At 44.2% G+C, this 14,906-nt stretch overlaps 1 protein-coding gene across 1 annotated transcript; it reads left to right on the top strand.

The window, feature by feature from the left end:
- Window positions 1–3,845: 3,845 nt before the first annotated feature.
- Window positions 3,846–8,824, top strand: actc1a (actin alpha cardiac muscle 1a). Its single transcript, XM_083688567.1, has 9 exons — window positions 3,846–3,879; window positions 5,247–5,400; window positions 5,627–5,755; window positions 6,072–6,182; window positions 6,481–6,565; window positions 7,004–7,165; window positions 7,526–7,717; window positions 8,010–8,191; window positions 8,576–8,824. Exons 2-9 carry the CDS (start codon window positions 5,272–5,274, stop codon window positions 8,717–8,719), a joined length of 1,134 nt encoding a protein of 377 aa, XP_083544693.1. The 5' UTR covers window positions 3,846–3,879; window positions 5,247–5,271; the 3' UTR covers window positions 8,720–8,824.
- The last annotated feature ends 6,082 nt before the right edge of the window (window positions 8,825–14,906 follow it).

Raw genomic sequence — 14,906 nt, 5'->3', positions numbered from 1 at the left:
GACACTGACACACACACACACACACACACACACACACACACACACACTTGTGCATACACGCACACACCTGTAGCTCACAGGACAATGGAGCGCTGACATGGAAACTTCCAAAGCACTCCACATATTTATAGAGCTGACACTATCTGAGAAACTGCTGGCACGGCCTATTGCCCTGTCTGTACATAGGTCTCTCATCACACTGTAAAACACACTCACACAATGGTATGGCAGTGCAACACTGCAGAAGCATTGCCTATACTATTTTCGCAAAACGCCAATACTAACTCACACCCCAACTGTAAACTGATTCATACATCTATATGTGGTGTGTAGTAGGCCTTATACACTTTTATGCATGACATAACCACTACCGAGCCTGTCGGGGGCTGCTCAGCAACAGGGAAAATATGGCCGCTCGCCTGACAGCTTTTATTCCTGTCATGACTTACAGTGAGAAATGCACATTGATATGAAAAATATTTATATTGCTATTTGCTTGATTAACATGCCTATCAACGTGCCGTCTGTTTACTATGCCAACAGCTGTTTAGGACTGGCATGTGGCACAGCACACACGCCACATAGCGCTAGGAGAAGAACAGAGCTGAGAATACAATTACCTACTGTCAAGTGTTGATGTCCTCTTTGTTCCTACTTAGTGTTAATTAAGTATTATCTAGCAGCTATGGGCACTTTATTATCATTTGTTTGCAGTTAATTAAAATGTAAATAGCCTTTCAGTATATGAAACCTTCTATTTTCACACAGACAGACACTCACAGGAGTCTCTCAACAGCAGGTGTGGGGAGTCAATATTTCGCAGTGAACATGTGTCCCTTGCCCTCAAATGTAATAAGTATTATTTTAGTAACAGAAAAGCCATTCTAAAATACCTATGGCACACTACAAGTTAAGATTGTTTCTCGTATCTGCTCATAAATTAACTATCATTTTTGCAAGGCTCACAGTCTGCAATGGAGTCAAATTTGAGATGGTAAACAAACCATATTGTCAAAAGAGCACTGAATGTTAAGAGACATTTGTGGCCAACAGCTGCGGTGATGACCATCACTGCTGGGGGGTTGACCAGCAGGAGCAGGCAGCTGTCAGAGACACAGACAAACCCCGCGTCCCACATCTCCTTATAAGGACGAATAGTCCTTAAAAGCATGACCCATTTGAGACCAATTCACCTTATCTTGATTTTGATAAACTTAATGTTGCCAAAAGTAGCCTACTCCATGGTCATGAATAGATATGGTGTCTATAATACCTTTTCTTGATACAGGATTATAATGATATTTTTTGCTGATTATCATCTACATAGGCCCACTGTTTTTACAGTAACTCCATAATGCATTATGTTTAAATATTTGTATGTCCTCTTTGTTTATCAATGCATTTTGCAAAAGGTATACAAACTTAGTTTTGAATGACCATGAAATCAGGAACTGAAAGTGAATTGTTGTTGTTGTTGTGTTCCAACCTTATTGTCAATTTTATATATATATATATATATTATTTTGTGTGATCTTATTTCATAAGGTTTTCATTCTACAAAAGTAAATGATTATTCCTTCAACAAAACTGTTGACCCTGTGAACACTGAACACTGAATCATCCTGTTATCTCCAGTCGACTATTCTGGGCTCCCATTGACTGTTGGTGGAGAACATTACAGTACAAGAGAATCCTGAAGGATTGCGTCCACCGACTATCTCTGCTGCTGTTAGAAAAATGTCTAAATATAGGCTCTTCACAGCAGCCAGTGGGACTACACTGGGGTCAGAAATGCTCACACATAATCCAAGAGTGGCACATCCTGATGGAACACAGGTTCATAGGATGCCTCCAATACCTTTTTGCTGAGGGTCAAGCTCTGAAATGGGAGCACACAGCATCATCATTCATCATCTATCTCATTGCCAAGTAGTTTGATACTCCAACATACTCCTGATGGATTTTATTAATCAACCACTGCACTCATGTCTCTAACGCAACATCAACTCATTTTCCCAGAGAATAATCCATCAATGGTACTGTAGCTACATTGTGTGAAGTGATTCACCAGGAAATTCACCCAAAATGTATTCACTGTAAGACAGTATTTATTCCCCCTGAAGACCTCTAAGAAACCTTTGTCTGAATCCATCAGTTCCCTTCTTAAGTAAATGCTGAGAATATAAATAGAAAAGTAGGTTAGCTACTCCCTTTGAGGCAGAACTATTTCACAGCAAAAAAATGTTATTGGTGGGGGGGGGGTCTTCGTATTCAAATTGGGCCTCGCCGACTACGACTCTATATAGAAAAAAATGCCCTGTTTCCTGATAGGGTACAATACAAGAGCATATGGGGGGGTTCGGACATGAGGTGACGAATAAGGAGCTGGGGCAGTGGACTCTCTACCAGGGGAGCTGCAGCGAAGTGCAGCCAATGACACCTGTTGCCCACCATGACCCTAAAAGGAGAGAGCGGAGCCAATCAAAGCGCAGAGCTACAGTTGAGGCTGCCACAGGCTGATCCCAAGACTCGTTAAGTTGGTGGAGGAGGGTCCGGAGTCTGGACGCTCTCATATCTCTCCTCCCTCCCCCCTTCCTTCCAACCTCCCTCCCATCCTCAAACCCCCCCCCTAGACTCTCAGCTGTCTAGGATGTTTCTGGCCCCCTCTCACATGCCACAGGGTTAGGGCAAACTGACATACTGTAGGCACTATTCCACAGGCAGAGTGCCCCTCAAACGACTTCTTAACCAGCCCCCCCCGTCCCCCGTCCCCCCACACACCCTTGGTTTAGAGTTACAGTTAACCCCCCCCCCCCACACACACCCCCTAACACCCCCTCTTCCCCTTCCCAATCCCCCTCTCTGAGCTTAGTCATATTAGTGCGACTTTCTGGGGCATTGAGGAGAGTCTGAGTGAGTGGAGGAAAGATGTTTTTTATCGGCCTCACAATATGTCATATTGTTTGGTGACGAGAGGACTGGCAGAAGAGTTGATTCTTTATGCATGAAGTCCCTGCTGGTTCTACAGTCTGATACTAATAGGGAGTTCTGAGAAGAGTCAACAGATTATGCATTCATCAACATGTAAACAATCTGACAGATAAGCAAGTATCATCTCTGTCAGTCATTCTCTTACAGTCAGTCAAAACACGTACAGTATTTGTGCAAAAAGTGCAAAAGAAAAACACATCAACATTTTCAACCAATTAGTCATAATAAGTGTATTATTTACAGTAATTCAATAAGTAATTGATTCAAGCCCTGCATCGAATTGAGAATTGTGGCATCTCATACTTCTTCCTTTCAAGTACATCCACAATACAGTAAATCAAGTCAATATCTGATATGACAGTAAACTACTTTTGCCCCCACAAGTACATTTACTTTTACTCCCACTACATTTCCTCAATAGTATAGATTTGAATCTGAACGTTTTACACTTCAAAGAGTCCCCACCCCCTCATGTAATAAAAAACCTCCTTACTGATGTTAGCCAACATCTGAGAGAAGACCTGTTCATAGGACATACACATTATCACATCTCCCACCCCAATAATCAAACATAACACCATTATGGAAAATATCTTGAAATAATCCTTTTCACTTTCCTGCCAATCCTTATTTCTGTCATAGGGCGGGACTGTCTGCCCTGCCGTCTCCTAGGAAACATCACTCCATTTTAGTGGCGTCCCGTCACAGAGGACCTGACACAGGATACATTTACTTGTGAACCATTTTTTAGCAGCTCTTATTTGGGCTTGTGTGAACTCCTGAGCCCGCCCCCAGCCCCCAGCCCCAGAACGGAGGGGCATATTTAAGGAGCACCTCTCATCCTCGCCCTTTGTCCCAGTGGAAACTCCAGTCTTGCGGTTCGACTTGGTGAGTGTCTCTGATAGTGTTACAGCAGCTACAGTACTGCCTGTGACAGCCGTTTCTCTTTGGACTACTTCAGACAGACAAGAGAGGGGGACTGAGAGGATGGCTAGACTCTGTGCTAGGATCCAAACTTTGTCAGCAACTCGCGGCGAAGCATCATTGCCACTGCGTTGCTGTCATTTTACAAAGGAAGGAAGAGAGGGGGCCAGTGGGGGTCTCTGCTTCATAGACTGGAACTAGGATACTGTTGTGATTAGAATAGATGGCACCATTGGATAGCAGAAGTAGGGGTAAAACCTGCGATGGATGTTTTATCCCTTCAATTGACTGTAGAGAAATAGACTGTAGAGAGTGTTGGATTAGAGGAGACATGAGGGAACTCTTGGGAAGAGGGGGGAGAGGTGGGAAGAGCAGTGTAGAGAGAGAGAGAGAGAGAGAGAGAGAGAGAGAGTATAGTTACAGTTGTAGGACATGGTGGCCTTGTTGTGATTGAATGACAGCTCATCCTGATGCCACATGTGTAAACACCTCAGGGATTAGAGAAAGGGGCAGAGGGCCCGTTTTGGAGCGTCAGTCAGACATGCAGGCCCCTAATGAATGGACCTGTCAGGGGGATGGAGAGAGGCTGGAGGGACTGGGGAGGCTGGGGGAGTGGGTGGGTGGGGGGGTCTGGAGGAGGCTGTAGGAGAGGCTGGAGGGATGGCAGCACATGCTTCAGCCCCACACACAGGAGTTACTATGTAGCGACAGCTGAGGAGGGACAGTCCCACTGTCACTTGTCAACAGACATGCTCCTTCAGCTGTGAAATAGCTCTGGTTCAGATAGGGGGATGGGGGAGGAGAGGGGATGTGGGGGGAAGAAGGGGGGGGGGGCAGTGAGGGGTATGGTTCCATGTGGCTGCCGTTTGGAATGACAAGGGCCAGAGCCAAAAATAGAGCTGTGGTGTGGGGGGGTCTAGTACTGTATGCCCCTTTTTGGCTTGACAAGGGAGCGCTGAGAGAGAGGAGAGAGAAGATAGGGTAGCAGTGGTGTTATCTTCAGCTGGGTAGAGAACAAGGTTGTTAGAAAAACTCCTTTCTATTTTTTTCTCACTGTGAGAAAGTGAAATACTTGCATTTAGAAATGCCAAAATAATTCTGAAAATCCTATTGGATAATCTGCTCACTAGCCACCATAGAAGATGCTTTATGAGAAAGATGCTTAGAAGTGTGGCAAAGTTTACGCACCAATAAAAGCGCGTCCAAATGATACAACAGTAGGCCTACAGTGTTAGTTAGATCGGGTTAGTGGTGTTTTGTAGCCTGGCATTTCAATGAATTTCAGTTCATTTCTGTACTGACATCTTACCGCTGTTACCGTCTCCCTACAGACGGCCATCCTAAAGAAGACCAATCATGTGTGACGACGAGGAGACTACCGCACTCGTGTGCGACAATGGCTCTGGCCTTGTCAAGGCTGGATTCGCCGGTGATGACGCTCCCCGTGCTGTGTTCCCATCCATCGTTGGACGCCCCCGTCACCAGGTGCGCAACTTGGAAACAAATATGGACACCGATAAATATGAACGGCTGTGTTTGTTTACATATAGAATAAAGCAAAAGTTATGATAACAAAGTGCCTTGAAGTAATGTCATGATTCGGAATATGATATGGGTAGTTTGGCAACGCAACCCATGCGTAAAGTTGGCGTAAAATCAAACTTTGTTGGTGCGTATTGCAGATCATGAACGATGTTTCCTCTCTGTGCAGGGTGTGATGGTGGGTATGGGTCAGAAGGACTCCTACGTAGGAGACGAGGCTCAGAGCAAGAGAGGTATCCTGACTCTGAAGTACCCCATCGAGCACGGCATCATCACCAACTGGGACGATATGGAGAAGGTGGGTAGACCATCAGAACCAGCATTGTAACGGACTAATGATTATAGACAGTTAAAGATTTATCTTGAGATAAAAAAAAAAAAAAAAGAAAACTATAGGCTACTATTTCAAGTGATATTAATTGATACTAAAATTACATATTTAATGAAAGAGGACACATAACAAACAGATATCAGATATTCATATCCTCAGAAAGGCAGCTAAATCACATAATATACAGAAGACTATGTATACTATAATAGTAAATAAGCAAAACAATAGGTATTGTGAGCATACGTATGTCCAGTACTCTGACTCTGTCTCTCCTTCCTCTCAGATCTGGCACCACACCTTCTACAATGAGCTGCGTGTGGCACCTGAGGAGCACCCCACCCTCCTCACAGAGGCTCCCCTGAACCCCAAGGCCAACAGGGAGAAGATGACCCAGGTGAGTCTGCCGCCCCTGAACCCCTTAAGTTGCAGTTATGTGTAGACTATCAATACTGAGGTTTAGTCCTATATAGCATACTGAGTAGGCCTATTGATATAGACATGTAGGCCTGGAACGTGTCCCAAGTAAACATCAGGATATGTAGTAGATATGTTGTGATTGTGTAGGCCTATTGGTAGACTGAGTATTGATGTATCTTCTATTGTATATTGAGTATACTGTCACCGGTATGTTGACCCATAGACTGTTTCATTGATGTTGATGTCTAAATGGCTGTCGTTCTCTTCCTCTCCAGATCATGTTTGAGACCTTCAACGTCCCCGCCATGTATGTTGCCATCCAGGCTGTACTGTCCCTGTATGCGTCCGGTCGTACCACCGGTGAGTCTCCACAGGACTTATGCTCCATGGATATAGGCATAAACAATACAACATAGAGTGTATAAAAACACTATTTTACAAACCTTAGGATTATATGATACTAAGGGCTGGTTTCACAGAGGCAAGGCTTAAGCCTAGTCCTGGACTAATTCATACTTTCAATGGCAAATTGCCACTGAGGATGCTTTTTAGTCTAGGACTAGGCTTAAGCCTTGTCTGTGAAACCCACCCTAAATGTACTACATCCAATCCATGCTTTGCTACACACAATAAGAAAAGTATTGTAATTTCACACACATTATATTACCTATTACCTAGAGACACTACTCAATAGGTGATTGGCCAAATGTGTCCGCTTAAAGTTGTGCTTTAAAAGATGCTGCGTTGGTCTGTGCCTAGCTGCGTGCATCCACTGATGCACCATTTACCCCCTCCTAGGTATTGTGCTGGACTCTGGTGATGGTGTGACCCACAACGTCCCCATCTATGAGGGTTATGCTCTTCCCCACGCCATCATGCGTCTGGATCTGGCCGGTCGCGACCTGACTGACTACCTGATGAAGATCCTGACAGAGCGTGGCTACTCTTTCGTGACCACCGGTAAGGGGTCCAACAAGAACCAGGACTTTTAGGCACTTTAACTGGGCCCATTGTGTGAAACAGAGAGATGAGGAGAGAGGAGAGAGGATAAAGGACAGCCCACTGTCAGGGACAGCCCACGATTTTATAGTCTATATGATTAGGTAATTTCTCCTCATAAACAGTTGCTAGTGTGTTGGCAGTTTGTGTATTATATGTTGAAATAGGGAAATGTACTCTTGTTGTGTATTTGGAGAGGAAACCCCAATATGTTCAGTGTTCACCTGTGTTACAGGTGTTGTGTAGCCTGTGTTAGGATGTGTGGCGTGTGTCCTGCATGTTGGACTTGTTCACCGACTCTCTGAATCTGTCCCCCCTCAGCCGAGCGTGAGATCGTGCGTGACATCAAGGAGAAGCTGTGCTACGTGGCTCTGGACTTCGAGAATGAGATGGCCACCGCTGCCTCCTCCTCCTCCCTGGAGAAGAGCTACGAGCTTCCCGACGGTCAGGTCATTACCATTGGTAATGAGCGTTTCCGTTGCCCCGAGACCCTGTTCCAGCCTTCCTTCATTGGTGCGTATCATCTCTTGTTCACCTCTAGGCATACCCCTGACATAGCTTTACGCACACATATTTACTTACACATACTCCGAGGCATTTAAAACGTACATTCATTACTCCATATAGAATATCCCATACATTTTCCCATGCTGCCCTCTAGTGCCCATTTACACTCGCAGTCTGTAAATGCATCTATCTATCTGTAATCAGAGCATCCCATTTCTTCCCAATTACTGTTGGTAGCGTAAGCGCACTTAGCCTGTCGTTGCTCACTCAAGTGACTTTCCTCATCTCACCTACACAGGTATGGAGTCTGCCGGTATCCATGAGACCGCCTACAACAGCATCATGAAGTGCGACATTGATATTCGTAAGGACCTGTACGCCAACAATGTCCTGTCCGGTGGTACCACCATGTACCCTGGTATTGCTGACCGTATGCAGAAGGAAATCACCGCTCTGGCCCCCAGCACCATGAAGATCAAGGTGAGTGATATAACGTTGTAACCCAGCAACATTCACGTCAGGGATGTGGATAGAGTAGCCTACTGATTAGGCCTACAGTTGGCAAACTATTCTCAAACCGTTGGCAAAGTATTGGCCATGTCATTGTCTCCGCGTCAATTATATCTCTCAAATGGAGATTTCCTTGCTCTGTGTAGCTATTCATCCTCCGGTTTTGAATGCTGTTCTCCGGTTGCCTCACTTACTGTACCAGAGAGCGCGCCAGTTGCGTTTGCGAATTTTGTAGCCTCAGAGAGCGCGCTCCATTATTGCAATCCTCTTGTTCATTCTACTAAGCTCTTGCACCAGAGACTCAGCCTGACAGTTCTCTAACCAACATCCTCCTCTCCTCTCCTCGCTCTCTAGATCATCGCTCCCCCCGAGCGTAAGTACTCCGTCTGGATCGGTGGCTCCATCCTGGCCTCTCTGTCCACCTTCCAGCAGATGTGGATCTCCAAGCAGGAGTACGACGAGGCAGGCCCCTCCATCGTCCACAGGAAGTGCTTCTAAACCGACCACCCCACTCCACCTACATCCACAACTCTTCTGTCTCCATTTGTACTGTTCCGTTTACTGTATATACATGTACTGTTGTAATAAAACTAGTTGCCTGTAACAGTAAGCCATGCGTTTTTGGTGTATGTGGTTTGGTTTAGTTTTGTTGCAGGATATCTACAGCATCGTATGAGAGTGTAGGCCTATGTGTTCCACTTCCACAGATATCACTATTACTTATTGTTTATTTGAGTAGGATGACGTGCAGATGCAATAACACTGACACATTGAAATTAACAACAGATTCATTTATATTTCGCAATGTATAATAGTCCTAAAATTAGTGCAGATTCTGTTGCATGAACATTTTACCAAAGTTATACTGTAGCGACATCCTCAGCATTAAAAAAGTATTACAATTTGATTTATCACATAGTTGGCTAGATAGATATCATGAAAGTCTAATACAGTCGGCGACATCTTTTTTGAGGAAATGCACTATGGTTATAAACAACTTTGACAGTACAAGGATATTATTGTTTGCATTGCGCGATAGCGATTAATTTAAGTTGTGTGGGAATGTCGTAAAAGTGCCGCAGCTGACAGCAATGTCAAATCAAGAACACTGGCTCGGCTCTTTCACACTAAGCGCTCAACGAGAACGGGAGCGTTAAATAACAGAAGTCGCTTAAATTAGAATTTCAACCTTTCACTCGATCCCGACCACAGTAGCACAGCAATATGAAGATTTCAGACCGTCAAGTGATTCTTGCTGTATCACAACACCTTCGTACCGTTCATGGGATAAATCAGAAAAACTGTTGGAGGGAAAAAGAGGGAAGCGTAAAAGGTGGCACAAAGGTGTTTGGTGTGCCGTTGAAGAGTCTGCAGCAGTGCTACATAGAAGAGTATGGGCTGGTACCCTGGTAAGAACATTACCTTTAAATGTGAACAAGATTCATGAAATTCAGGCTATAAAACCTATCAACAACCACAAACCTATATGACTCAAATGTCAATTACAATGTAAATTCATGTTTTAATGTAGCTTTTTGGTGGATGCTTGTTCAAACCTATTGGAACATGTTGACACCGTTGGCCTGTTCAGGAAATCTGGCTCACTTGTTCGTCTGAGGACCCTCAGGGTAAGTGTTTTCAGTCTTGACTACGCACGTTTTATTGTTGCAAGGATTTCAAGTCAACCTCAAGCCTGTGTTATGTCGCATTGATAATATGTTCTCCTGGATTCATGTGGAAGGTCAAGCTGGATCATGGGGAAGCCTGTTTGCCCACAGGCCTCCCCTGTGACGTCGCCAGCCTCCTGAAGCAGTTCTGCCGGGAGCTTCCAGAGCCCCTCTTCCCCTCTGACTTCCACATAGCCTTGATAAAGGCCCAGCTGAAGCCCACCCAGCAGGAGAGGACCTCAGCCTCCCAGCTGCTGTCCTGCCTTCTGCCTGACAGAAACTTGTCCTTCCTGCGCTACTTCTTCAACTTCCTGACTAAGGTTTCCCAGAGGTATGTGTCTATATAGATAGAGCTTCTCTGACATGATTTGTGCTGTGAATTTGTGTTGAATGTTGTCAGATGATGCTGATTATGCATTAAACCAGCATAAATCTTTCTATTTGAGAGTGCTGGCTGTATAATGTATTTATTGGGTCAACCCGGGGCTATACAGCAGCCAAAGACACTTATCAAAACTGAACTTTATTTAGAGGCAAGCACGTATTTTCCTTATTTTTATATCAGATGATGCCATCTAATTGTCATCTCCTCTTGTCTTCACTCTTCCTAGGTGTGCTGAGAATCAGATGAGCAGTAGTAACCTGGCTGTGATGTTTGCCCCAAGCCTACTCCGCCCTTCTACCAGTGCAGAGGGGGTGGATGGATGTCTGAAATTGAAGGCAGATGTGGTGCACACCTTCATAGAGAACGGCCATTTATTTGGTATGTATGTCCCCCCCAGGCTTTCTTCTGCGCCTTGTCTCCCGTATCAGTTTGCTCTAAAGAGGGGGTGTCTTTACAAACACATGATTAGATGAACATAGTGATCGCACAGAAAGATCAGTGATTAAGTGTAGCAGCTTCTCTCTGATTGTATCAGGCTGGGGCATGATTTTAGTCATAGTAGTAGAATGATGATGACAGGATGCCCCTCTGTAGGTGTGGTTCCGGAGGTCATACTGGAGAGCGTCCCAGTCTTGCTGGACTCCTGTCTGTTGGAAGAGGAGATGCATGGCAAGAGGAGAATAGGGAGGCGCAGTCGAAGAGGTAGGTTTAGGTTTTATTGCATGATAATGGCAAGATTACCCGTTTTGCACTAACTTGTTGCACTACTTGTATTTACCACATTTGAATGATGAATCATTAGCTTTTTTGCAATTCTTTCAGCTTCATATTTAATAAAAAAACCACAACACTCAATGCTCAAATTTAAAATGTTGTTTTCCTGATTCATAAATGCAGGGCTGTCATCAGCCCCACCTGTACCTTTGACTCCAGTGATGTCCAGGGGGAGGTATCCCTCTGGCCTGGGTGAGAGGTACACCCCCAAGATGCTACCTTCTCTCCGAAAGAGCCTTGGTATGGAGGCCTTCCCAGACATTCTGCTTTTCAGAAGTGAAACCTCTTACACAGGTAGGCTCTCGGACACAACGGTAGCCTATGCATGATTAGACATTGGAGTCATTAATTTGCATTTGAGCTGATGTCAGATTGTGTATAATGAAAATGAGGATGCTCCAGTGGCCTTTTGTTTAAAATGTATGATGTCCTGTAGGCTACTAAACATACTACCTTTTATGAAACTACTCTCTACCAGTCGATCAACCAGACTCGAGTCCCTCAACCCTCTTGGACAGCCCTGTGAGGAGAGAGAGCAACATAAAACAGAGCAGGAGAATACAAAGGTAACAATTGTTAGCCCTAACATCCCCTTTACTATTTGCAGTATTAGGGCCTATTCCCACCGAGAAGAACAGACAAAATTCACTGATGCCTTTGTGAGAGTTAAAACGATAGACTAGGGCTACATTACCAAGTAGTGCTGAGTGTAACTGTGATTCTCTGCGGAGTTAAAGCCTGACTAAGTTAAAAGGTGATGTCAGTCATTCATGCCATGTTAACAGCTTGTGTTCCTTTTCTGTACCCTCAGAACAGAATCAGGGAGTGTTGGTTGTTTCTCATCAAAATTCACCCCAGGAAGGAGCGTTCACAGGTCACCTGTGCTTACTGGTCTGGGAAAGCTGAGCTTCAGTCCATGGAGAAGACGCAGTATTTTATAGTCTCTTATCCATTCTTCAGATGCACAGACCAATATTGTATCAACTTAACATGTTTTTGCATTGAAGATAACAAATGGGCATATGTAACATGCTACTGTAAAGACATTTTTATTCATGTGATTTTACAACAATTATATTTAATTTATTGTCCTATACATTTTAAATCCCTGTGCATAATGACATTTCCATACATTGCGTATTGTCTGACGAATGTAATTTTACAAAATATGTGAATAAATATTTTAAGACAATCTTTGCAGATGTACAAAACAAGTGTACACACATTGTAGCCTGCCCAATTTGTAGAACATTGCATTGTAACCTGACAACGAACGTAAGCGTGTCAACCTGAGACGCTCGATTAACGGCTTTGTCCAACGACCAATAAGAAAATGGGAGATGCGAGTGATTTTCGGTGTCCTGGCAACAGCGTTAATGAACTGTGGAACAAGGATCAGCAGCATCCTCACATCCCGAGCTCTTCCTCCCCGCATCCAGGTGACTTGGTAAGGAAAAATATCCGTTCTTATGTCCTTGTCGGGCTAAACATTATTATTTGTATTTGATTGGGAACGTGCATCAGTCGTTGATATTTAATGTGATTTTAGAATGAGTCGTTTCATATTGATTGATCTGGATCTTTCATGGATGATGACAGTGGCCTCAGTATTTTTTTTCTTTGACGTAAATGAATGGCGCACCTACATATTTTTGTTTTGACACAGCAAAGACGCTTAATTCCCGAGCCTACGCCAACGTCTACACATTTTGTAATGCATGTAGGCATCTTCATATGACTCACGCGACTCATTCTGGCATATGTTTTATATATTTTTGACGACATTGTAGCCTATAATCTACCTATTTATTTTGATTCTGGCATCAATGATGCGATGTGAATGTCTTGGATCGCATTTAATGTGTAGGCTAGCCTACCGCTACGCTATAGGCCTATTAGGACGTAATGTTAATTATTGGCCCATTACATGTGAAAGCTATTGATGTCCTCGGATCTTTCCATTAAATTCATCTTCTTCCATAGGCTGCTTTGCGGATAGAAGCCAATATGGCCTTTATTTACACTGCTACTATTGGTTTATAGAGGCAGACTTGACTGATGGGTTCGGCGGCAAGGTTGACGCGGACAGCCCTGCTGAGCGTTCTGGTGTGTATGATGAGCTTGGCATGGGGCCGCAGCCCGCGCACGGCAGACCAGGTGTCCGAGGCCGACATCCAGCGACTGCTTCACGGCGTCATGGAGCAGCTTGGCATCGCTCGGCCCAGGGTCGAGTACCCCGCACATCAAGCCACCAACATAGTCGGTCCTCAGAGCATCCAGGGTAGGATATTGGTCAGAGTTGTCTCTGTATGTATTACTGTAGCTGGCTTGACATTATTTGAAGCTTGTTCTGTGCATATGGAAAACGTACAAGATGGTTTGTGCTGTTTCTCTCAAGCAAACATAAAGGTTACAGCTGGATTGTATCAAACTGGCCACAAAAGAAACAACAAATGACAGGCCTGTATGAAATTATCTTGGACCACCAGCATTGTCTGAATAATATCTGGGAGATGTCATTCTTTGGCCCAGGCAGCTATCTAGGAAAAAGTATTTCTCTCTATAATGCCTGCAATTTTAGTTTCTGAAATGAAATCTGTTATGAAATGTTTCACCCTGATAATTACACCACAGATCTCTCAGCTTACCCTTTCACTGCCTCAGAAATTGGTTAATATAATGGACTCCAATAACAGGCTACACCAGTGGTTTGATTAGATGGACAGCTCAACATGCAATTTTATATCTCAACGTTTGCCAAAAAGTATTTTCTTTGGGATAACACAAATCTTAAAAAGAGAGGAAATATTTTTACCAAGCCAGCAGTTTTATTTTTCAGCACCACTGGTGATTAAATACATTTGGACCCTATTTTATATTCTGCTTTGGAAATGTTCTGGAATGACACCAATATGATTTAAGTCTAAATATGTTTGAGATATTGATCACTCCCTCCCTTACCAATATAGTATTTTCATATTTTGGGAACACTGGGTAATATACACACAATAGGAGCTGACTCAAACAATACTCTGCTGGCTCCAATTTTTTGATATATTTCATATTGTTTCCAGCACGGTGTCAGCAACGATGGTGGATGCATAACCAGGCCAGTAAAGCACAGCTCATCTTGGTTCAGCCAAGCTGGACTCTATAGTGTGATTAGGCTGTCTGTGTCCCTCCCCTTGGCACTGACTCACATAATTGTCCACTAGGTGGAGCTCATGAGGGGCTGCAGCACCTTGGTCCCTATGGTAACATTCCCAACATCCTGGCTGAGCTGACAGGAGACAACATCCCTAAAGACTTCAGTGAGGACCATGGCTACCCTGACCCACCCAATCCATGTCCAGTAGGAAAGACGGGTACAAACCTACATGTTACAAATATATGATAAGGATTCATTTTGTTCAAGGGAAAATAACATTTTAGTTTTTCTACCTTAGTGTGTACAGTAAGCTCGCTAGACCGATCCTGGTATTGTGGTCTTGATTTAGTTGTGTGGCTAATTCTCTTGTCCCCTCCCTGTGTGTTGTGTTGCAGTTGCTGATGGTTGTTTGGAGAATGCCCCAGACACAGCAGAGTTCAGCAGAGAGTTCCAAAAGCATCAGCACCTATTTGACCCAGAGCATGATTACCCTGCGCTGGCTAAGTGGGTGAGTGCAAATGGAGAAAGTACAGGCTAGGCTACCGCTACTAGCTCACAGTCCAAGCTTGCTCAAGGCAGGAGCCCAACAGCAGCAGTGATGGTGCTGGTAACAAGACTTGTTCAACTACTTTAACTTTTACACAAATCTAGGATTGTCTTTGTTTTCCCTTCTTCTTAACCAAGCCACTTGGTAGGTCTCAGGACAGACAA

The sequence above is a fragment of the Argentina silus genome (assembly GCF_951799395.1).
Source record: "Argentina silus genome assembly, chromosome: 17".
Classification (NCBI taxonomy): Eukaryota; Metazoa; Chordata; class Actinopteri; order Argentiniformes; family Argentinidae; genus Argentina; species Argentina silus.
Note: the sequence above shows the minus strand (reverse complement) of the source record. Positions and strands in the feature narration are given on the sequence as shown.